Source organism: Seriola dumerili, unplaced genomic scaffold (genome assembly GCF_002260705.1).
Source record: "Seriola dumerili isolate Sdu_G_001 unplaced genomic scaffold, Sdu_1.0 BDQW01000097.1, whole genome shotgun sequence".
NCBI lineage: Eukaryota > Metazoa > Chordata > Actinopteri > Carangiformes > Carangidae > Seriola > Seriola dumerili.
In genome coordinates, this window is record NW_019174352.1 from 713147 (window position 1) to 737189 (window position 24043).

General features: G+C 42.0%; 1 protein-coding gene across 7 annotated transcripts in view; it reads left to right on the forward strand.

The window, feature by feature from the left end:
- The window catches only part of ppfibp2 (PPFIA binding protein 2), a 70655-nt gene that overhangs the window by 16389 nt on the left and 30223 nt on the right, over window positions 1-24043 (forward strand). For 4 of the 7 annotated variants that reach the window (XM_022746224.1, XM_022746226.1, XM_022746227.1 and 1 more), the window contains exons 2-5: window positions 2018-2122; window positions 6604-6812; window positions 17110-17196; window positions 19351-19464. In XM_022746224.1, coding sequence (XP_022601945.1) covers window positions 2041-2122; window positions 6604-6812; window positions 17110-17196; window positions 19351-19464 — 492 coding nt within the window. In that variant the 5' untranslated portion in view covers window positions 2018-2040. Of the gene's footprint in view, window positions 1-777; window positions 815-2017; window positions 2123-6603; window positions 6813-12069; window positions 12286-17109; window positions 17197-18362; window positions 18371-19350; window positions 19465-24043 lie in introns of those variants that run through there. The other 3 variants (XM_022746225.1, XM_022746228.1, XM_022746230.1) reach the window with 3 other exon arrangements.

The following is a 24043-nucleotide window of genomic DNA, read 5'->3' on the forward strand; positions in this document are numbered from 1 at the left end:
TTACAGTTTGTCCCGTCAGCTCTGTGCTGGAGCAGCACAATAATCTCTATATCAGCACCTTCACACCCGCAGTGTGACAGAGGAACACACAACAAAGAGTCATATAAACCCACTATTTCCTCTCTTACACACACACACACACACTTTCTCAAAAATGGACACACACACACACACACACACACACACACACACACACACAAACAGAGGCTTTGTTCTGTCGAGGTCAACTGTTGTCACAAACGGAGTCACTGTCATGTGTCTGAATGGTGCTGTCACTCTTTGTCCCAACAAGACTAATATAGAGCCATTTGTAATTATTAACAATAAAATGACCAAACACACACATTTGTGTCCACACACACACACACACACACACACACACACGCATCATGGGGATGGACACATGCTTTGGGAGAACGCCGATGGTGTCAGAGTTGTAATGACAGCGTGTTACTGTAACTGCATTGACTGTGTGTTATGCAGATTGTCGGTGTCAGCTGTCATGGTGGCTGTGAAAGTTGGTGCTAATGTAGATGAGCATTAGGCTGCTCTGTGGGTGGGTGGGGGGGGTATTCTCTCAAGGCGTCAGTCGATTACATTGCTGTCAAACCCTGTGATTTCTGCATGTTGATGTCTGTTTGTCTGTAAGTCGGCATGACAGCCGAACAGAGGGATGAGAGCCTTGAGGGAGAGATGACAGAGAGGGGATGAGTGCCAGGCAAAGACGGGATGACAGCAGGGAGGACGGGCAGAGGGAAAAGCAGGAAACGAGATAGACGGAGGGGCAGCCAGAGGCGGCGATGATGGACTGAAAGTCAGTCCTGCTTCAAGAAATAAAACGTGTATTTGTTTGTGAGTGTGTGGGTGTTTTGTGAGACATTATATAAATATATATGTGTAGTTGCCCCTGGCTGTATGTACACTTCATGCTTGCTTTCATGCTTATTTTTTCCACGTGTGCTTTTATGGGTTACATATATATACAGTAAAATAAAAATAATAAACACTGAGCAAGCACAATGTCTAATTTGTTGCATAAAGCAGAACAAAATGAATTTGGAAATCTATGAACTTTTTGGACCTCTGCTGGTGACCAAGAGAAATTGCATCTGTAAAATTTAACTCTAGCTTATACTTAAATGCTGAGGTAAACAGAAAGAAAGAAGCCGCCCTCCTGCAGCTCTCCCCTCAGGGGCATACGCACGCGCTTTATACACACAAGCAACACGAGCAACAATCACAACAGACACAACCAGAGCTGTGAGTCTTTGGCTACAGTTAGCAGAAGGCTAAACTATTAGCAACATTCAACATAGCCACTCATCACCTGCTTTCATGGTAAATCTACCTGCACAACCAACCACTACTATGTGCAGACGTCTAGACGCTTAATTGTTTTGCCCATTGACGCCAAAACATTACTGCTGTTAGTAACTGGTAATCAATCAATAACCATATCATCACTCTTGAATATTTTATGGTCTTTCTATCACTTGCAACAGTAACAAACAAAATGTATTGCCCTTTTAAATTCAACTGCCTGCTTAAAAAGTTATTATCATTATCATTATTATTATTATTATTGTTGTGACTTCCTGTTCTGAAAGACTTCAAAACTACAAAAGAGATTAAAAGTCAGGGGTTAATTCTTGATGTTTACACGTGTGTTATAGTGTCCTTGTTTCTGAGTATTAGATTTTCGATGCCCATAGGAAGTTGCCAAGCAAATGAGACACATTATCCTTATTTGATTAGAGTTGGTTCGAGCATCCACACATCCACAGCTGCTTGATTGTGTCTCCATGCTGGGTAGGAGGGGCAGAGAGCGCACAGCAAACTTAGTCTTTGGAAAATGTGCATTTTTGTAATGCAAGTCTCCTGTTTTTCCAGCTGCAGGTGAGATCTTTGTGTTGGAACTGTCAACTCTCACTGTTTGCAGACTTGGCTGGAAATAACCTGACAACATACAGTGAGTTTCTGTTAAACACAATTTTATTTCTTTTTCGTTTTTCTACAGCACATCAGAAAAGCTGAGATCTGATGCTTCCCGCCATCACCATGGAAACGGAGGCCAGTCACATGCTGGAGGCGGCGCTGGAGCAGATGGATGACATCATCGCAGGTAAGCGCTACCAAGTCGGTAGCTAACATCCCAAATTCCCTTCACTGCATCCTCATTTCCTTCACTTGTGGCTTTTCCTTGCATCCTTGTCCCTCCCACCAAAGAAACAAGGGTGGATTGCGAGGAAAAGACGGGAGGAAAGAGGGACCAAGAAAAGAGAAATTTGATGTCCTTTCCTCCGAACTGTCATTTAAAGCGACATCTCGTTCTGATGATGGCGGCGCAGCTGGATCAGTTGTCATTTCTTCCTTGATAGACTTTCTGCAGCGCTTTGGTGTTGCCCATTTATGCACCGTCCACATTAAAAAAGAATGATGGACACTTAACACCACCAGTGCAGATGTGTTTTTTTTTGCAGTCTTGCTGCATGTTTCAACCATAAATAACAATCTGACAAACATCACATTTTTATCAGAGATGAATAAAAACTACATTTTAAATAACAGAATCCGAATCTATAATAATAATAAATGATACTTGAACCTCATTAATGTCCAAAAGATACACTACTACACAAACCTTATCTTGGTGATTGCATGATGAATGATGAAAGAAGTTTTCCCAGGATTCATTAATTACTAGTTTAATATGTAGTTAGGTCTGAGAGCTATCACCAGCGCCATGTTTTGAAACCTATTATCAGCTGTGTGTAGCTCATAGTGGCGCAGTAGTGTCAGTCGATATCACACTCAAAAATCCAGTTAATTAATGATGCACATTGGCAAGCATACTTTGTATTTGTATTTTAGGAGTCACATCCCTAAGAAAACTACCAGTTTAATATTTTCTGATAACAGTGGTAAAAGTGGTAAATACTGTTCTGCACTTGTGACATCGCCACATTTCTCAGGGTTATATACAGTACTTGCATTGTAACATGTAACTGGAGTCCTGTTTGCTGCACCCAGTTCAGCCTTGGCCAACAAGATGAACTTACAGCAGGGTAAATGTTTAATGTGGTGCACAATCAGTATGTGGGAAAACAGAGCAGTGACCCTGCACATTCAGAGGAGGGAGGGGGGGTGGGGGGGCAGTAGATTTATTGTGAATTTCTCAAAATAAAAGGTTATTTTGTGGCTGATACACTAAAACTTGCCATAAAAAACATAACTAATGCCTAGTATGTTATTCTTTTTGGGTGATGTGATATTATTACATAACAGCAGAGGGAGGCTCTATCATCCAAAGTATTATGACACTTTTTACCAAGATGTAATTACCGGATATACGACTATGGTTAGGTTCCCTGCACTCATTTATCAAGTGTGTGCATCATCTCACCCCTCAGATTATCGTAACACATTTTTCACATGAAGCAGAAGTGAACAAACGAGCGTTCACACAGGCTGCACTGTCGCGTCTGAAGCTCATCAAGTTGCCTCTGACCTCATCTCATCAAGTGCTCTGAGTTTGCCATTCCGGCTCTCAGTGACCGCAAATAGAAATACATTAAAAATCCCATTTGTGATAACATCAGCCAATCACTAACAAGGAAATTAGAGCCACTTATCAACAGAGTTTAGATATGTTGGTCATATTGCGTTCCATGATGAAGAGTGTTTTTTTTTCTCTCTCTGATTAAGCATCTTGTGGGAATAGTAGTGGGAGCACTCCATTGGTTAATGACTTTGATGCTGGTGTCGTTGATGTAACTACGCCACCATGTAATGATGGCAGGTGGAGCAGCGACTGCAAGACTTTTCATCCCACTTCTCTCCTTTAACTCCAGCCCCCCCCGTGATTGTGTTGTGGCCTTCAGAAAACATGGCTACAAGGCAATGGAACAGGACACCAGTCATCATGAGTTGTACAGATTATCAGAGGCAGACAGTGGAATAAAAACTACATATTAAATCAGGCCTTGTTCTACAATGAAATCTGTATCTCTCTGATACTGTGTCATCACCAGAGTATGTTAAAATGCAGGTGGCACCACTACAGCAAACATATAATATACAGCAGCTGTGTCCCAGTGTCTTACTACAAATTTTAAGGTTTTACTTTCTGCATACCCCAATGGATACTGGATTTTTGAGGCCAATAATCAATATAGGTATTTAAGAATAAGAAAAAAAAGATCCCAGTAACATTATATTGTCCAGTGTTTATTTAAACTAACATCCGTTGTTGTAAATTGTGGTTTGACATTTTATTTTTCAACTGTAACGTTACGTATTGTCCAAAATGACCGCAGTGCAGAGAGAATCCGGCTGCACTTACACTAGGCTTTATTTATAACACAACTTTATGTATAACACATGGACTATAAATACTTCTTTCCTCAACACAAAAGGAAAACAAAAAGGATTGAAATGTAACATTATATTGTTCAATATTTATTTTGTTTCAAACACATTTGACATAAAACTAACATCCTGTGTTTGAGTGGTTGGTGGTTCGATCCCTTTCTTCTCCTGTCCGTGTGGCTGCTGCCATATGTGTGTGAGTGCATGTGTGAATGGGTGAATGAGAGACAAATAGCAGATATCTTTGGATAAAAGTACTATATAAATGTAATTTGATAAGGATACCTTAAAGTTATTGAGATAGAGAGAAGACATGCATGTACTGTGCAGGATGTGTTACCGTTGGAAAAATATTCTTGTCAAACCACAAATTACACAAACTGTATAACGGAGACACTGTTTATAAATGACCTCAAACATACTCAGACATTGGCATTTCAGTACTCCAGTTTCTTGTTACCAGCATATACACCAATACCAATACTTAGTGTCAGCAACTAGCTGACATTGGCTGATGTATTGGTTGGACATGCAGGTTTTAAGTATATAGTTTTATATATTTACCAATATGCAGTTCACAAAAGAAACAGAGGAGCTGCTCACACCTGCAAGAAATGTAAATAAAACCATATAAAATGAAAATATATTATATAAATATATTAAATCTTTTAGAATCTCTGAAATTTAATTGGCTGTGGTACTTGAAAATCACAGTTTGACTGACACCTGATGGTATTTCCTGTTAGTACAGAACGGTAAAGTTTAGTGAAAAGATGCTGTCATACACTCATTGCAAAAACAGTGAACTATTAAGATTAGCATATAGTGCATATATGTCACGGCTGATGGGAGCAGCTGAATGCAGCCTCAAAAGACGTAGATGCAGTGAAGTTACAAGGAACTGGTGACGACGGCAGGTTTGAAAACAGGCTCGGGCGTGTGAGTGGGCAGGGAAGCGCAGGTGGTTGCAAATGTGGAACAGGTGAGCAGGTGGAATTGTAGATAGGGAGAAAAGTCCAGGGACATCTGGTGGACAGATGGAGAATGGCAGATCTGTGGAAGACGGAGGGGAGAACGTGGCTCAGGAGACGTGAGGTATTAGCACAGGTGGCACAGGTGAAACAAATAACATTAACGATGACTCAGTAAATGATCACCATCGTTAATTACATCGATTGCACCTGTGTGTTTCCTGCTGTGACAGACGTAAACGTCTGTGTCCATGCAGCAGTTCCAGCACGGGTGTCTTGTAACTTGCGTTGACTTTTGACCTCCCTTTGGAAAGTGATGACAGTATTACAACTATTTCATAAATGTACAACAGATCTCCAAAGCTGACACGCTCACAATAGAAACCTGTCCTCCTCGTGGAGCTGTTTTAGGCCCGTGCTGGAGGCGGTGCAGCAGTTTGGATCTGGGCTGAGTTGACAGGGCATGAATAAGTTTTTCCTCTGTGCACTCCGGCTTTAATAAGCCACAGCCTGGATGGATAAATGAATGGGAGAATGGGTTCACGTTCTGTTTGTTTCTTTATTCATATTGTGCTCATATCTTCTCAACCGGGCAAAAGTTATCTGTTTATATAATGCTACTGCACAGGCTGTCTTAGTATCATGTGTGATACCCTCACCCTAACCCACCCTTTGATACCCAGGCTCCAAATGTCCCCACAGATGTACTAAATACTCCAAAAATGTGTCAAATAAGTAACGTAGCCCCACCGTTTAATGATTTGTGTATTACAAACGAAAGGAGAAAACCATACCTGGACAATTTTCATATAATATTCAACCTTTACAGTGATATATTCTCTCCTTCTGCACACATTCAGACGCACAAACAGATATTCAACCAGACCTTTTTTCAAGCAAGCATTGTTTTCATTATGTTCTGTTTATTAATTTTGGTGCTTAATGTGCTGTATGCAGGCACTGTAATGTGTAGCTGTTTTTCAAAGACATTTGAGTGCATCCAGATGTGTGTTGCGAGAGTGTGCGCCTTACAGTGTGTGTGGCTGCCAGGGAAATGATCCAGGTGACACATGGACATTTTGGAAATATTCAGGAGGATGTATGGCTCTGATTAAGTTCTGTTGTTCCGAGTACGCACAGCTTCATTTGAGGGCTTCTTGCAAATGTACTGGTAATACACCGAATAGATCAGTATTTCAGTCACATTTCAGTTTTGAGTAATGGCATTAATAATCTCTGTCTCTCCTCCGTCACAACTCTCCAGGTTCGAAAGCAGCAGCGGTGGAGTTCTCTAACAGCATGTATGACCTGGGTTCTCCCATAAGCACCGGTCCTCTGCAGGTCGTCCAGTTAGCCGAGGACCTCAAACTCGCCTTGGAGCTCCAACCCAACCAGGAGGAGAGGGAGAGCCTGAGAGCGCAGCTACAGACAGAGACAGCACAGGCTCTCATAAACTGGCTACAGAGTGGAGCCGTGAGTACTTTATTCGACATTTTGACTAATTTCTAATGGTACGATATGTTCTCGGTTGCAGCCACGTCAGTGGAAATGTGGCACTTAATTTATCTGTCATATCAAGCTGTATCACGACATGTTTTTAGGTAGTGAAAAATAATTTGATTCCAGTTTATACTGATTTTTTTCAGCATTGTGGATTGTTTTTGCTTTTTGCCATTCATGGTGTATTCTTGGTGTTTGCTGCCGTTAAAAACAGAAGAAGAAGAAATAGCTGAAAATGAGCGTCGGTCTAGACTGTGGATTCTGCTTGTTATTCTTGGCTTTCTGAGCATGAGGAACTGCTGTCTGCTTTCCTTATTCCCACAAAGCATCATGTTGTGATGTTACAGATTATGTTCTCACATTCAGTGAACCGCAGTTCTCTTAGAAAAGGGCCAATACTAATAATTTATTTTGTACACCCCAAAGACGCCTGAAAAAGAATCTTTTGGTTCCATATTTGGATGCTGAAAAGCCACAGAAAATGAAACTGGTTTATTTCTCGGAAACAATTATTATATAACAACCCCTATACCGAAATACTGTCTAAATGACTACAGACAGTTTCTCCTAAGTTACCCAGCAAACTATGCAGGGCTGCACATTAAGGCCCTTGCTCTTTGTGCCAGCAATGGAGGCCCTCACTGACAGCGTTCGATCACACCTGGGAATTCATGAATATCATATTTATGTGGACGATACTCTCCTTTTCATATCTCTTCATATATATATATATATATATATACTATATATATATCCACCAACAAGTCCTCCAACCTGACTTACCATTATATGTGTTGTTACCGCTCGAATACGAACAATAGGAGTGTATCAGTGACAGGCGTACCAGAACTTTGTCGCCATGGTAACAATAATTACTGCGCGGTTCAAGTTGTGGATTGAGTTCAGGCACAAAAACTCGGGTCAGGTTAGGTTTAGGAAAAGATTACTGTCTGGGTACTTCCTTAAGGTTAAAGTACCTTCGTCGTCATGGTTACAATAATAAATATGCGGTTAAGGTCAATGAACAGCTTGTGAAATCCACCCCAACCATCATCTTAACACGGACTCACGTGACTTCCTCCTTTCATCCCGTCGTATTTACAGCGACCACTAGAGGTCGCCTGTTTTTAAAACCTGTCAGGTCTTTTTTTTTTCACCGGAGAAGCTACAAAGCAAAAAGCAGCTAAAAACAAAACCTTCAAACCATGTTACCAGTTCGTTTGTGCGTCAATAGCCAGGAAGTTTCAGAAGCTGCTCATGTAAAATTAGCAGATAAACTCTCACTGACCTTAGAAATTATACAGCTGAGTTCGAAGTTACACCCTGTGCCCGGTGTACATCTCACTGTGAATAAATGATGCGTTCACTTTCACTCATAGAGCGCCTGGTGGTGCACGTTGCATGTTATATAAGTGAAGTCATCGTGAAGCCGACAAGCTCTTGAGAAATGGAGTCAGATGCACAACATGATGACTAAAAGAAGCAGCTGTTTTATGTTGAAAGGACTCTTTCAGCAGGGAATATTTGTGTTTATGGTATACAGTGTTTTTCTTTCTGCCCCTTCTTTTCTAGGTCAGAGTTTTTCATAACACATTAGCAGAGTGAGGCTCTATGTATCTGTTCATTCAGCACTGATTAGAGCAGACTCTCTGGTGTAGCTGTCCCCCATGTCAATGACAGAGCTTCACTTTATGATGATGTAACAACATTAATGTAGGTGTCGCCCGCATGTGAGCGGGTCGTCCGTAGACGCTTCCTCCTATATGTTTTAGCCGAACCTGTGGAGCTTTGAAGCGAAATGTAAAAAAACAGTTGAGTGACTTCGACAATGAAGGAACAGCTCGTGTGCAGATCTGTATGTAAGCTCTCATCGTCCGGTGTTTTCACAGTGGAGGGACAGAAACAGTCAGAGGGTCAGACGGGGTCAGCTGAAGGGTCAGAGGGAGAGGAGGGGAAATTTTGCATGTCTCTGTGAGGATGAACTCATGGCTCATTTGGTCTCTTGTCACAGTCATCAGTCTTTCTTTCTTTCTTTCTTTCTTTCTTTCTTTCTTTCTTTCTTTCTTTCTTTCTTTCTTTTTTCCTTCCTTCCTTCCTTCCTTCCTCTCATTTATAAAATCCATAGCAACAGAAGGAGAGAGGGGAACGAGTGGAGAGAGAGTTTGGACGTGTTCCATAAAGTTTTCCTCAGGGACACTATTACAACTCGGCTATTATCAACTTCCTGTGCTGAGCTCCCTCCCTCACACCCTCTGCCTGTCCTGTGTAGCTGCTCTAACTTGTTTACATCTCTCAACATTTTACATCTCTCTCTCCACTTTCCATCACTCTCTTTCATTTCCTCTGCGTACTGCAACTCACACCCTCCCTCTGCTCTCTGACTTGAGTCTGTTTGGAAATGAGGTACTTAGTGTAGAGGTTAGACGCTCTTTGGGACGAGGGCTGAACTGCTCAGGACTGTTAAGGTAAGGTCAAACTACTTCAGTTTGATGTACTATTTGTTTGGTGTATGACTGAAAGTGTCTGTGCCTTCTGCTGAATTCACTGACATGCAGCTGTTGCTATTTGTAGATTCAGTTGCATGTGATAGTTGAGTTTGTTGCTGTTGCGGAGTTTTCTCCTGCAGAGGTTGCTGTTTTCAGCGTCGAGCGTTACACGCTGACTGGAAAAGGAAAAGTGGATCTTGGATCCGGTTCAGCTCCTACATTGTTTCGACAGCAGATGTCTCACATGTTGCACACACAGTAACTGACCAGCCCTCCACTGCTTTCTGTCTTTGTCTCTGACTTTGAGCAGTTGAAACTTCTTTGATTGTAGTGGCTTCTAGTCTTTGATAGTCAGTGATTAAGGCTCATTGGTTTTGATTTTTACAAATTGTACCACCAAAAAAAAAAACCCAGATGTTTTTAAAGGAGGGGGTTTAAGATAAATATTCACCCTGATTTCATGTCCCCATGCAGATGTTTTTGTGTTTTCTGCTGCACACACACAGTTTGTTGTGAGTAAGGTTCTCTCATTGTGAGTTGCACCATAGCGTTAAGTGGTTACTTAAGGTGTTTACTAATTTACTAAGTAGATAGTTGAGAGTAGAGGAATGAGGGGAGAGAGAGACGAGGAGAGGTCCACAGCCTGAATCAGACTGGGCATGTTATTGTCCAGACCACCACAAGGGCACCTCATCACGTTCTGAATTTGAACCCTATCACCAGACAAAAATGGTACTGGACAATTCTGGAAAATCCCTGATTTAATTTAGTTCCAACTCTTTTTTTCCTTCTTTTTTTTACATCCAATGCCGGTGACTTTTACAATTCTCTCTTCCCACAATATCTGCACATGGCAGCTACATCATGGTTAAGGTTAAGGAAAGTTTAGGAAACAAAATCATTTGTTTAAGGTTAGGGAAAGATCGCTTTTGAAAAACTCAAGAGCGAGAAACAATGTTCTTGTCAGTCTGAATAATCCACAAACCTCACCGTTTGTTCAGTGGAAGGTAGTTGCGGTGAAAACTTCACTCGGCCTGTGAATTTCAATCGCAGATGAACAAAAGCCTGGCAGATTATCAAGGCAGCTCGTATGTAAGGTCGGCTGCTCCCTCTCATCCTCATCCTGTCCACCTTCTCCCCCTTCCTGCTCCTCCCTGCTGACCTACAGCAACAGGATTAAAGCCACTTTTGCTCTGCAATTAGTCTGCACCCTGCAGGCCTCTCTCCAGGGGATAATCCACTGTGAAACACACACACACACACACACACACATGCTGTCAGATGCACACATGTAAACACAGGAAGCATCATGAGTGTATCATTGGCAGGAAGTTGCAGCTCATAGCTGCTGACTCAGAGAGCGTAACATGTTTTCAGATGATCTCGTGTTTTGGGATTAGACTGTTTTAGAGTTTTTACAAAACTAGTAGAAAGAGAAAAACCCAAACTCTAACTCTAACTCTTTTTTTCATCTTTAAAGCTGATAGTTGGCAAGTTTTTGTCAGCAGTGTCACCCCCTCTCTTTCTCCCTGACTTCTCTGCCTCTCTCTACTGTGTCTACAGCCCAAAAGAAACATGCGCAGTCACTGCACTTGTAGGCATGAACAGCAGTGAAGAGTGCTGAGCCTTAAATTTACCTATGCAGCTATGCAAATATGGGAAGGTAAACAACAATAAACACAACAGCGTTTAGTTTAGTTTAATGTTTTTTTAAACTCTATTAACACTCATGCAAATGGAGATGAACTCACGCAGCTTTATGCACAACTTTTAAGACACTTTAAACAGCTTGTGATGGACTGAATAGTCACAATATTCATAATTGAGTGTGCGTGTGTGTGTGTGTGCGTGTGTGTGCGTGTAAATGAAGCTGTCATTCAGACAAATGGCTGATGTTGTGATGGTGAATGGTTTTGTAAAATACACAGAAAATGGGAACCTGAGCAAATGGGTTTAAACATCAGAGACACAGAGAGAGACAGATGGGGAGAGGGGGAGGTAAAGAGAGAGAGAGGGGGAGAAAGTCTTTCACTCCTGCAGACAGTGTTTTGAAGTCTCCAGGCACTGTGAGTGTAACTTAATTAAAAAGAGCACAAGCGAGGGGGAGAGAGATCTGGCATGGTTCGTGTTTGTGCTGACATTACAGCCTGTTGGTGCTTTGTTTGTGTGTCGGACATTAGATGCTGCTGATGTGTGTGAGGGAGCGAGAGAGAGAGAGAGAGAGAGTGAGAGAGAGAGAGAGAGAGAGAGAGAGAGTCGGATTAGACTCAGATGCAAACAGATGACAGGAAAAGAAGAAAAACACCACCCCCCTCCTTCCTGGGCTCGGCCATTTGGCTGTCAGACGGACCTCAGAAAGGAGGGAGAAGAAAAGAGGGGAAGCGGCTCTGAAGTAAAGAAAAGAAGAAAAGGGGGGGGGGCAGGAACAAGGTAAAAGAGGAGAGGAGCAACAACTCCAACCAGAACAGAGAGAGAGAGAGAGGAGGGTGAGGAGGAGGCAGCGAGTGTCTGATGAAAAGAGAGAGAAGTGAGAGAAAGTGGAGAGAGCAAAAGAGAAAGAAAAGAGTGATAGTAAAAGGAAGGAAAAGAAGAAAGAAGTACCGGAGGAGGAAGAGAAGGAGGGAGGACTAAACACGGGGGAGTTCTCCCGCTCAGGAGGCAGCGATCGTAAAACGCCCTCCTCCACAGCTGTGAACATTGCTGTCACACACACACACACACACACACACTCACTCACACACACTTGCTTGACAGTACTCACATGCTACAAACTCAAGAACACACTCTTTCTTTGTCCTGTCTGTGGGCTGTGTCTACACACACACACACACTCACACACACACACATACTAATACTGATAAAATCGGACATAAACCCAGAGGAAAAAGGCAGGGCAGCGATGGGCTGGGAGCATGGAGACTCCTATTGACTTCTACAGGCACTTCTCCTGGCTCAAAAAGGTGAGTCTCAGGGGTTTGACTTTACTTTCACATGTCGTTTTCCTCTTTTTTTTTTTTTTGACTTTCATCCCGCACTCCTTGTTGCACAGTCTTTTAAAGAGTTTCCAAAGAGAAGATCAGTGTTTAAAGGAAAAGGAGAAGCTCCTCTGTCCCTGTGAGATATTCACTGTCCCGCTTTAGATGCATGTTATTGTCCTGTTCTTATTGTCTTGTTTCCCGGCGATTGACTGTTTTCTGATGTAATTTCCCACAGTTCAAAAGCCGGGCTTCTTCTCAACCCAGTGCAGTTGTTAGGGTGCGTGTGTGTGTGTGTGTGTGTGTGTGTGTGTGTGTGTGTGTGTGTGTGTGTGTGTGTGTGTTATCAGATTAAAAGCATTACCCATCAGCTGATTGTTGTTGACAAAGCAGCGTCGTTGATATCGGAAGATTCAATCAGCGAGAGACTCTTGTCACGCGAAATCTGCCGCTGCTGTTGAGACCCTGTGAGGTTTCAGGAATGAGAGTCTTCAGTGTGGGTTGTTTTGTGATGTCTTCAACAGCAGATGCTTGTAGATAAATATCGGTGCCTTGTCGAGTCTGTGTCGTCCTTGTGAGGCGCTTTCACGTTGAGCTTGAAATATTCAGCTAAAGTGTGCTGATTTCAGTTTCAGTTTCACCAGCAGACGGTGACCTTTGAACTGTCCTTCAGAGGTCACTCAAAGGGAAACGTCCGACAACTGTTCGGGCCATCGCAGTCACAGTCCTCACTCAGAGCATTTGTGTGAAACAATATCCTTTGATAAACGATGCTACACAGTGACTTTTATTTAATCTTAATGATCTTAATCGGATTTTTCAGAAGCTAATTATGTCATCCTGAAGAGCAGCAGCTAGTTTTACAGTGCTCATATCATCGTTGATGCTTCTCTGTATGACCTCCGTGATAAATGTCCATGTAAGAGCAAAAGTCAGCTCAACTATTGCGCAAACACACACTACAGGTGGCGCTCGTTGTCTCTTTTATAGGCGTCCTCATTCCGTACAAGGCACAGTCGTAAATGTTTTTGGCATCAGTGGTGTCATGCTTGATTGTGGGCCGTTACTCTGCAGATTTCTGTCTCTCTCATATCTAATCAATCCATACCCCAAAAAAGCAGATACAGTGTCCTGCTGTTTCCAGCACATTCTGCTCTGTTTCAGATTGAACATCCTGACGCAGCAGATTAATAGATAGTTGATAGAGTTGTGTTCGGGTCTGAGGTCTGTGCATGGACCGTCTCTGACTGTGGAAGAGGGAACATGTCACGTCTTCAAGCCGCCACAGTGACAGTTAGTTTGAGCGATAACTCTACATCAGATGTGCAGCAGTGCAGTTCAGATGATGGCTATGTTCTTTCTCTGTGTGTCATAGTTTCCCATCCATCTGTGTGATGTGTGTTGTCGTGATAGTTGATAGTTGTGTGTTCTGACAGGTCTCATGCTGGGCTGGGCAAGAGGGCTGAAATAAATATCACCATGTTTGTACAAATTGTTGTATAAAAGTGTTTTTCACTGTCAATTCACTATATATCACAACATGGCAAATGTATGAAACACCACATAATGAAACTGATGTTTAAAACAATTATAATTGTGTTTTTTTCATTTTACAATATTTTTCAAGTTCAGGGTAACATTTAATATTTTTGCTAAATAGTCCAGTGTATTACTGAAAACTGCACCGAGTAAGATAAAAACCATTTCCGAACAAATCTAACCTAAGATAAACAAACCCACAAAGAGTGTGTGTGTGTGTGTGTGTGTGTGTGTGCGTGTGCGCGTGCGTGTGTGTGTGTGTTTATCCTGTGGTTTTCACAGTGGCGTGATCAGCTGATTTGATCCGAGTCTGTCACTTTATGTAACATGATGAACAGCGTCGTGACAAATATACATCAATCAAATACAGATCTGCATAAACAAGTAAATGACAATTCATCTGCCGTTGACTCACCTTTAAATTCACTTTACATACTCGCTGGAGTTGTTGTTGATTGCCGGGCTGCTCAGACATGAAATTGAATTGAACCAAATTGGATTTAGAAATACGGTGGTGTGACTGGAGAGAGGCTGCCTACGCTAATGTGTGACATGCGCTGCAGGGCCAAATTACATCACACTCAACGCTGAATTTAAGAGCAACAAGGGGGAAAGAATATAATACATTTCGTATATTTACAGAGCAGTGGCTGTTATACAGAGACTTTTATCTGCGAATAATTAAAAGTAGGTGGTGTCCTGCATGTTGTCATGCATTCTTGGACACTGGGATCATACTGTAAACTGCACTGTATGTCATGAGGAGTCCCACCCACTCCACTGGCCACAGCTTTCACTGGAAATGCTCAGAGCACTGAGCAAGAGATCTGCAAATAGCAAAAAAAAAAAAAGAAATTACTCAGTCGTGTCTCTTCATGCAAATGTAGTTGTATACTTTCAAACTGCTGCCACTCCTCTTACATCCAACCTTTAATATTTGGTCTGCTGCAGAGATTATTTCCATTACTCTCCACTGAAGTATCCAGAAAAGTGATAATGTGTAAGCACCTAGCTTACACCCCCCCCCNAAAATTGGTAACCCCCTACCTTCCCCCCCCCCCCCCCCCGATTCTGTCGCCTTCTCTCTCACGGTTCGGCAGGCGATGACAGACGGGCAGAAACAGACTGGCCTGGTTTCCTTTATCAGCCCCTTCAACTGCTGTGTCAACTCCCTGAAATGCCCCTGGAGTCTCCGCAGTCTGACGGGAATATCTGTGATTACAGCGCATTTAACGCACTTCCTGACTGCTCCCGCCCGAGTGACGAACAAGAAGTCATACCGTACTGTAACATTACTGCAAACGAGGAGGAGTTTCAGACATAAACTCTTTTCCGCACTGCTCTTTTTTCGGTACCTTTGGTGACACTTAATCCAAATATGGTGTCACTGAAGCGTTCAGGCGTTCTCTCTCTTCCCTCCCTCTGTTTCCTTTTCTGTCTTTTTAGTTTACACTATGTTAATAGGTTTAATGTGTCCATATGGTCAGTGTCAGGACGCCCGGTGTGTATACATCCTCTGAGCTCTCTGGCCTCAGCTGCAGACGGATCATCAAGGATTACATGCTGATTTTAGGGCCTTTTGTCTGTGTTCTTAGACAGTCAGAGGTACATGTGAGGTCAAGTCTGAGCATAAAGCTGTGGTGTGCTGAAAGACAGGAACTGCAGGGTGACAAATATACACAGTCATTTGATCCATTGTTAACATAAAAATATGGTTTAATGCAGCTTTAAGTCTCAGCTGTAGTCTTGATATCATTCATTAAAGACCCCCTTTGATGTAACTCAAGTTTTAAACTTCTATATATAAACTTAAATAATACAAGACATATCATGGGTGAAATAAGCTGCCAGTGCCAGTTACAAGCTAACAAACAGCATAAACAAATAAAAGATGCTAACTGCGCTAACCACAGCATTGTGTCATGCGCACTCTGAATGACAGGCACACACTGACTGACAGGGCTGGTGAAAAAATTATGGATTTTTGACAGTCCACCAGTGAGACGGTCTACAGGGGTCCCAAATCCAAGTCACGTTGGCCAGTCACACATGCACAGAGTCGGTGATGATGATGTCACTTCCCCTCTTGATTTATTGTTACGCAAAACAGTGAGGCAAACAAATACAGCAGACAATCTGCCAAATCAACTCCATAGACCATATTAAGAGGGTACTAAGTGGTTGGAATCAAAAGGCATAAGATGAAAACCCCCTTGCCTTGGCAGTGGTGTTGGCTCACAGCAATCAAGACACGCAAACAAACGTTATTCAAATTATTCAGCTGAACAACAAGAATGCATGTTAAATCACGCAGATTGAGCCCAAGGTGGGCCCCTAGAGAAACCCCCCGCCCCCCACCCCCACTTGCTCTGTTACAGCTCAGAGAGGTCAGGGATGGGAACGTTGTTGTACTGTGAAAATCAGAACACAAGCTTCAGTAACATGTTGATAATTTATCGCCATTGCTGAGTTATTTCTGGATAAATGGGAGTCAGATGAGTCGGATGATCTTTCATAACTCTGCGTCATGTGGCTGTAGAAAATCTAAAGTTGAACAGGACCCGCTCTGTCGGCTGCTTGTGCAGGAACCAGTCAGCAGTTTATCTCAGAAACAATCGTGTACCTGAAACATCTGTGGGTTATGGATGCAGCTTGTTGCCTTTGTATAAGTTTATATCTAAGTAAGGCCTTGAGGGAATCTCTTCAAATTCAGCACAAACATTCACATGGACTCAAGCATGATCTTATTAGATTTTGGTGGTCAAAGGTCAAGGTCACTGTGACCTCACAAACCACATTTTCCGCCATTCATAATTCAGGAATTACTTCACTAATTATGGCACACTTTAACACCAATGTCTATTGTGACATTTTAACATCCAAAGGGTCAAAAGTCAGCTTCACTGTGACATCATAATGTTCTGAAAAAACACCTCTGCCCATTATTCAATGCTCTAAACCTAAACTAAACCACGAGCCTGTAATTCAATAATAATAAGTTTGAATTATTCGGATGAGTGAATTATTGAAACTCATAAAATGAGTGAATTATTTCAATTAAATTGTAAACAAATTGCATCTTTTCATACATTGTAGTGTAGTCCATTACTACTGACCTTTTTTTTCAGGTTACCTCGGTCTTTATTTATGACTTTTACACAAACCAGATCATCTACAATCAAATCAAGTTAACTCAGTCAGCTCTATGGAGAAGAAGGTCCAGTAGGAAAATAATAATGTTCAGTTGTTTTTCCTGTGTGTGTTCTCCAGGTGAACCTGTGTTCTCCAGCCAACAATGAATCCTACCAAGAGCGACTGCTCCGCCTAGAGGGAGACAAGGAGTCTCTGGTGCTACAGGTCAGAGCTACGAGTGTGTGTGTGTCTATATATGTATATGTGTTTGTGTGTTTGTCCTGTTTACAACCTTGTTACGTTGATTTGCTCTGAGACCGTTCATGCTTATTTCACAGTTAGAAAGTCAGTTTCACTCTATATACACCATGAAATCACAAAGGTCGCTGGTCCAATTCCAGCTTGGGAAACCTGTGTTGCATGTCACTCCCACCCCCCTGCTCCCTTTCCTTGCTTCTTGTCAGTCTCTTCTTTCATTTGTCAAAAAAGACACAAACAATAATAATTTCTCTGCCTCTGCTTTAGAGTCATTGTATCATCCCACCTTTGTGCTGTAACTTTAGTTCAGTTTGACATGATTACTTGAATCCGCACAGTGAGCATGGGAACCAGGGATTTGTCTGGAGGGATTGCCACACTGGAAAAACAGCTTGGTTTCTTGTCTCTGTTTGAGGACTTTTGTGTTATTTCAAAAACAAAACATGCCCAGACACCTTCACATCATCTGAGCAGGCGGTTACTGATGACTATCACCATCACTGTTACTGTGGCACAGCAGAAGATGATATATCTCTGCACCACATGATGTCAACAGACGTTCTCTCTCTCTCTCTCTCTCTGCTCTTAGATCCCTTTAATAACTGGTTCATACAGCTGTGATCTCCACCATCTTCACATTCCTGCTACTTAAATCACAGTTTTCAAACTGCTCCTCAGGCTCTCTTTGCTTGTGTGTGTTTGTTTTATGCTCTGGGGTTGGCCCACGTGAGTGATCTGTTAGTAATGTTAAAGTTAAAGTGCACCACCCGCCTGGACCACTCAGGTTCATAAAGTTCTCACACACACTCACACCTACTAGTTACATAGTCGTCATCTGATTGGTCGATATCCAAGGTGGCCGGGGCTTATTCCTCCTGACAGGAGATTTTAATTGGCTGTTGACAGTTTGCCCACGTTATGGTTCTTTGCTTTACTTTCTCTTCACCTGCCTCCGTATTTTGTGAGGCGTTGTCTCACCTCAGTGTGTGTGTATGTGTGTGTGCGTGTGTCAGCATGTGCACACTCTGTCTGTTGTAACTAACTTCCGTGTTGCCTGGTTGGGAACTTTCACCTTCATTTGTGTGTGTGTGTGTGTGTGTGTGTGTGTGTGTGTGCGGCTCAGCAGGGGAGAACAGAGGAGGTAAGAGACTAACGTTGGACCTTGGACTTCAGCATTAGGAGTTTATGTATTCACATCAAAACCATATATTGTCTTCTCATTGCTTTGTGGTACTGCAGCTTTAAATAATGGAAGGTAACATAAGGTTGTCTATAACATTGGTCAGGTTTTAGTTTTAGTTTTTAGGTGCTAAATGACACACAGGAGTGTAACTCATTCACATACCTCACATGTTCATTCACTTACTCACGGGGTCATGGTTCACCTTCATTGTCAGGACACAGGCTACCAGATCATTCTCTTGCCTCGTCTCCTGTTTTTTTTCCTTGTAATCTGGATTTTTAAATGAAATACATGTTGAGCCAGAAACTCTGCCACAGTGCCGTGAGACAGAACGTAACTGCGAGGGTAAAAATCATGGAAGCTGAAGTGACAGAGAGTCAGATGCTGTCAGAGGGATTTTGGCAGAGTTTAGTAGTGGAACAAGAGAGTTGTGTTGTGTGGTGTTGTTTTGCGAGTGTGTGTGTGTGTGTGTGTGTGTGTTTTGCAGGAGGTGAATGTGTTGTCAGGGAGATTATAGTAAATGTGTGCCACATTCCTGAGTGACAGACTGCTGAGTAAATGTGTGTTGTTTTGGCGTTGAGGTATGCCAGGGTGAATGCGTGTTTGTGTGGATGAAGGGAAGAGAAAGAGGTGGTGATGCACTGTAGAAAAAAGGTTATATGCGTGTGAATGCAGGACAGATGACATTGTAAAACCCTAAGGATGATTGCTGCACTCTATTGCTCCGTCTTGTTTTCTGTGTGTGTGTGTGTGTGTGTTGTGTGTGTGTTGTGTGTGTTGTGTGTGTGTGTGTGTGTGTGTGTGTGTGTGTGTGTGTGTGTGTGTGTGTGTGTGTGTGCATTTTGTGTCAGGTTTCTGTCAGTTTTCCTGCATCTGTTCATTCAGCCCTCTCTCTCTCTCTGGGCGTGCTAACGGAGTACGACTGTGTCACCCGTTAGGTGAGCGTTCTGACCGACCAGGTGGAGGCTCAGGGAGAGAAAATCAGAGATCTGGAAAGTTCTCTGGAGGAACACCGGCAGAAACTGGCCTCCACTGAGGAGATGCTGCAACAGGTAATACACACAGGTACACACACACACACACACACACGCAAACACACATGTGAGACTAAGCAAGACTATATCTGTGGCACAGAAACTGCTTTAAAAATGTGTGAGAGATAATTTACAGGCCTCCAGGTGGCTAATTACTGTTACGACACCACGTCACATTGGCTTCTTGTTCTTTAATTAAATGAACCCAGAGGAGTATTACTCACCCAAACATCATGCGTATCCTTGAGGTCTAACAAACACGTTGTATGCATTTTCTTCATCATTAATTATTTGTAACTTGAATATTTATTTATTTTCTCCAGGGCGTTGCTGTGTTTCTTGGCGTCCGACAAGTACACAAATCTAAGATTAGTGACAGTTTGGTTTAATTCAATTTGACTAATCGAGACAATGTTTCAAACGTTAAACATGTTCTCGAATGCATCCAAGTTATACTATAACCGAAAATGAAATTATGTCAATTGAATAACAGACGTAATAATTATTAAGGCAACGTAGTGCTTTTAATTTAACTGTAGTCTAACAGTACAGTTTATTTTTCCCAGCTATGAACAGGAGGTGGTGAAGGAGTGAGGTGGAACTGTAAACGAATAAATAAAGGAGCGGCACATTGTTTCATTCACTCCATCTTCACTCTATAAAGTCCTCACCTGTTCACCTCTGTGGTGGGTTTAACACGAGCGACAAGAACAAGTAGATTTTACAAGTCAAAGCTCGACATTGCTCAGTGTTTTTCCTGGTGTTATTAGTTCAGACAGAGTTTACTCTGAAAACAAACCGAGTATGAAGGTGACCTTTGTAGATAAAGAACCACTGTTGTTTCATGCTTCTCTCAATCCAAAACACTTCATACTGACTTTGCACTGTACTGAGTCCTGAAATTGTGTGTTTTATGTATTTCTGTAGCGTGTGTGAAAGGACTTTACAGGGAATGAGCTGCTCACCCACCTGTTTGACTAATAAACAACATCTGGTGAAACTGTAAATGTCGTTACATCAGATAAGACAGAGATTTATTTGGAAATTCATGAGTAAATGATTGTGTGAAGGCGTGTCGCAGCCGCAGTGAGTAACAATTCTTGACCGCCCTTTTAATTGTGACATTGTTTTACTCTCTGAAGGTACATAATGATTTATTTTACTTCGTCCTTGCAGACACTCGGTCACACTTGTCTTCTTGCTCGCACTAAAATGATTGTTTTTACATATGCTAGCAGCTTGTCTCTGTGGACGGCAGTGTTGGTTGTCCTTTAGCTGAACCCCGCTTTTCTCCAAACTGAAATATCTCAACAATGACTGGACGGCTCACTGTTAGATTTTGTACAGACTTTCATGCTCCCTTGTGCAACCAGTGACATTCCCATCAGCCTCAGCTCTACTTGGTGTTTAGAGGAAAATTTGCAAAATGTCAATACGCTTAAACCCTGAACCCAGATGGTGGGAGTGGTATAAAAGTGCATGTTAACAGTACAATCATGAGCGTGTTAGCATGTTGACATTAGCAGTTAGCTCATAATAAATGTACATAAAAAATAAAAACATATGTTAAAAATACAGAAAATTATATTGAAAACATATGTTATATAAATATATATATATCCATCCCAGAGCCTGTCAGTATATGTTGATATTATATACAATGGGGTCCAAAAGTCTGAGACCACTTTCCCAGAATGGGAAGAAAGACATGAAAAACATACATAATCATGTAGAATTTTTATATGCATGTTGTTTTGATAAACTTGCATGTATATAAATTAAATATATACTAATAACATGTTATACCATATATAAAATCATCATACAGATATTTTTAATATATGTAAATATACAAATTTTTCCAGAGGATGTATCTATGTGATAGTAATTTATCCCCTTATAGGTCACATACAGTATATGGCAGCATCACTTTTTCTGTAGGGACAAATATATCATATATTACATTTGTGCACGGGGGGATTCCAGCCAACCCTGCTGGAAGCTGCAGGACCTCTACACTGCAGACCACACATCACCTAAAGACCCATATGAAACAGTGTGAAACTGAATGTCTTCACATCGTTCCAGCTGTTTTCCTTGACATCACCAGTGAGACAAACCCATGAGCTCTGCCAGGCTGAACACAACAAGAACGCAGCTCTGTGTGTTAGAGAATCAGCCTTCTGTCTCGACTCCTCAACAGGCTCTTTGTTCTCGTCACTGTCAACATCGAGGATAAAAAAGGCCACAACCCCCCGTCAAAAAAAAATACTCCACCAGGGCTGTGCCACTCATCATCTTTATCCAGCCTGCTTTTTTTTTGATTGACTAATTTATACAGTCTGCTCTGATTTAGAAAACACAGCAGGAGTAAAAAATATCTCCCTTTTCGTAGGACAGAAGTTTTCCTCTTCTCTGTTTTTCTCACTTGTAATTGTTTTTAGCACCACGCTACTGTTGCAATAAAATGGAAGCCGTTTGCTTTGTAGCTAACAGAAGTGTCATGTATTGCAGCCACAGTTGTTTTCACGGTCTGCAGTGTTTAAAACAGACTGTCGATCTCCACCTGCTGCTGCTGCCCCTGATCTTTACAATGCTCCACGACAAGTGATTGTGAGTCTGGAGGTTTTATTGGGTTAAGCTTCACTGATCTGCAGCTGTTGTCCTGGTTTGTGTGTGTGTGTGTGTGTGTGTGTGTGTGTGTGTGTGTGTGTGTGTGTGTGTGTGTGTGTGTGTGTGTGTGTGTGTGTGTGTGTGTGTACGGTGTGTGTAACATGGTCCCATTTCACAATTAATAACTGCTGGTTAAATAGCTAATGAGATATGAGATGTTTGCTGGGGGAGATGGAGGTGGAGTGTGGAGGAAGATAACAGTCATCTTGGTTCAGGGTTTGTGTGTCTGTTGTGTTGCATTCTGTTGAATCTTTTGTGTGTTTATCATCTCCCAAAATCTGGGCCTCTTAAATCTCCTCAATATATAATTAGAAAGCAAGTTTGAAGGATTTAAAAGGTGACAACATGTCTGCTCCTGCTGCAGGATGTCCTCTGTCTGTGTCACTGTCTCTTTCTGTAGCGTGTGTGTGTGTGTGTGTGTGTGTGTGTGTGTGTGTGTGTGTGTGTGATGAAGACACAGAGAGTCCATCCAGCCATGTAACATTATGTGTCAGTGTCGCAGGGCTGCTACTTTCTGTGGGAACCACGACTAATCTAATAAGAAATAGTCCTGAGTCAGCACACACACACGCACGTGCGCGCACGCACACACACACACACACAGTACAGTTTTCTCATGCTAGTGGGAATCCACCCACACATGTAGTCATAATGTGACTACATGTTCTACTGTGCCTATATTTTGTGTCCTTAACAACACACATGCGCACGCACACACACGTGCACGCACACACACACACACACAGTACAGTTTTCTCATGCTAGTGGGAATCCACCCACACATGTAGTCATAATGTGACTACATGCTCTACTGTGCCTATATTTTGTGTCCTTACCAACACCCACACACACACACACACACACACACACACACTCACGAAGCTTCAGTCAAGGGTCATTATCTTTTTTTGACAAAATTAATCAATTCTTCTTTCCTTCTTCATAGTGGAGCAAAAAGAGCCAGATATTTCATCTAAGTCAAAACAAAGAAATTAATTCATTTTATTTAATTTTGGACTTAATTGACCAGAAACTTTATAAGGAAAAATAAATAAATCCATGTTGTGTCAACAGCTTGTCGCCCCCAAGTGGCCAGAAACTCAAATAATACTTCTTTAATTTGATGGATTGAAATAATTGGAAACTGGACACAGTCTGAAAGTGACAGGACATAATATTTTTGAATGTGGCCAGAGATAATGTAATGTGTATATGTTTTGTAATTATTGGGGTAAAATGAGCCTGGCCACTTGTATGGTCGCCTTCAATTTTTTCATGGAAATCAATGATTTAAGTAATAATGATAGTAGCACAAAGACAACAGTCACCTGGATGTCAGCGTATGATACTTACATGGAGATCAAATTGTCGATCATTTTCTGAGACAAAATGTGAATATTTAGTTTTGAAATCACATTCTTTGGGTGCTAAGATCTGATCTCTGCTGTCTAACTCCGTCATATTTAAACCGTTGATTTTTGGAGGTAAGTGCCAGCTCTTGTGAGGGATCTATAAATGCTGTAGAGTGGATAATTTGTCACGTGCTGTTCTTCATAATTAAGGGAAAGCAAATGTTAGGCAGCTGAGCTGTGGCCACAGAGTCCTGATAAATTACCTCTAAAGACTGCAGCTTACCCCGCTGTAAGTGACACCGGTGTTGCAAACTGATAGTCAGCTGCCATAACTAAGCTGATTTTTTGTGCGTGTGTGCGTGTGTGTGTGTGCGTGCATGCTTGTGTGTGCGTGTGGCTCCTGAGCTAGAATGATTATGGGGTATTAGCTGTCTGTCTGTGGCTGTGGTGTTGACACAATGCATTTACCATGTGATCTTTCCATTTGGAGGGTATGGTATCCCACTGTGGTCAAAGAGAGTCGTCCCTAATGTGTTTAATATGGCATCCACACCAAACGTGTCACCACTCCA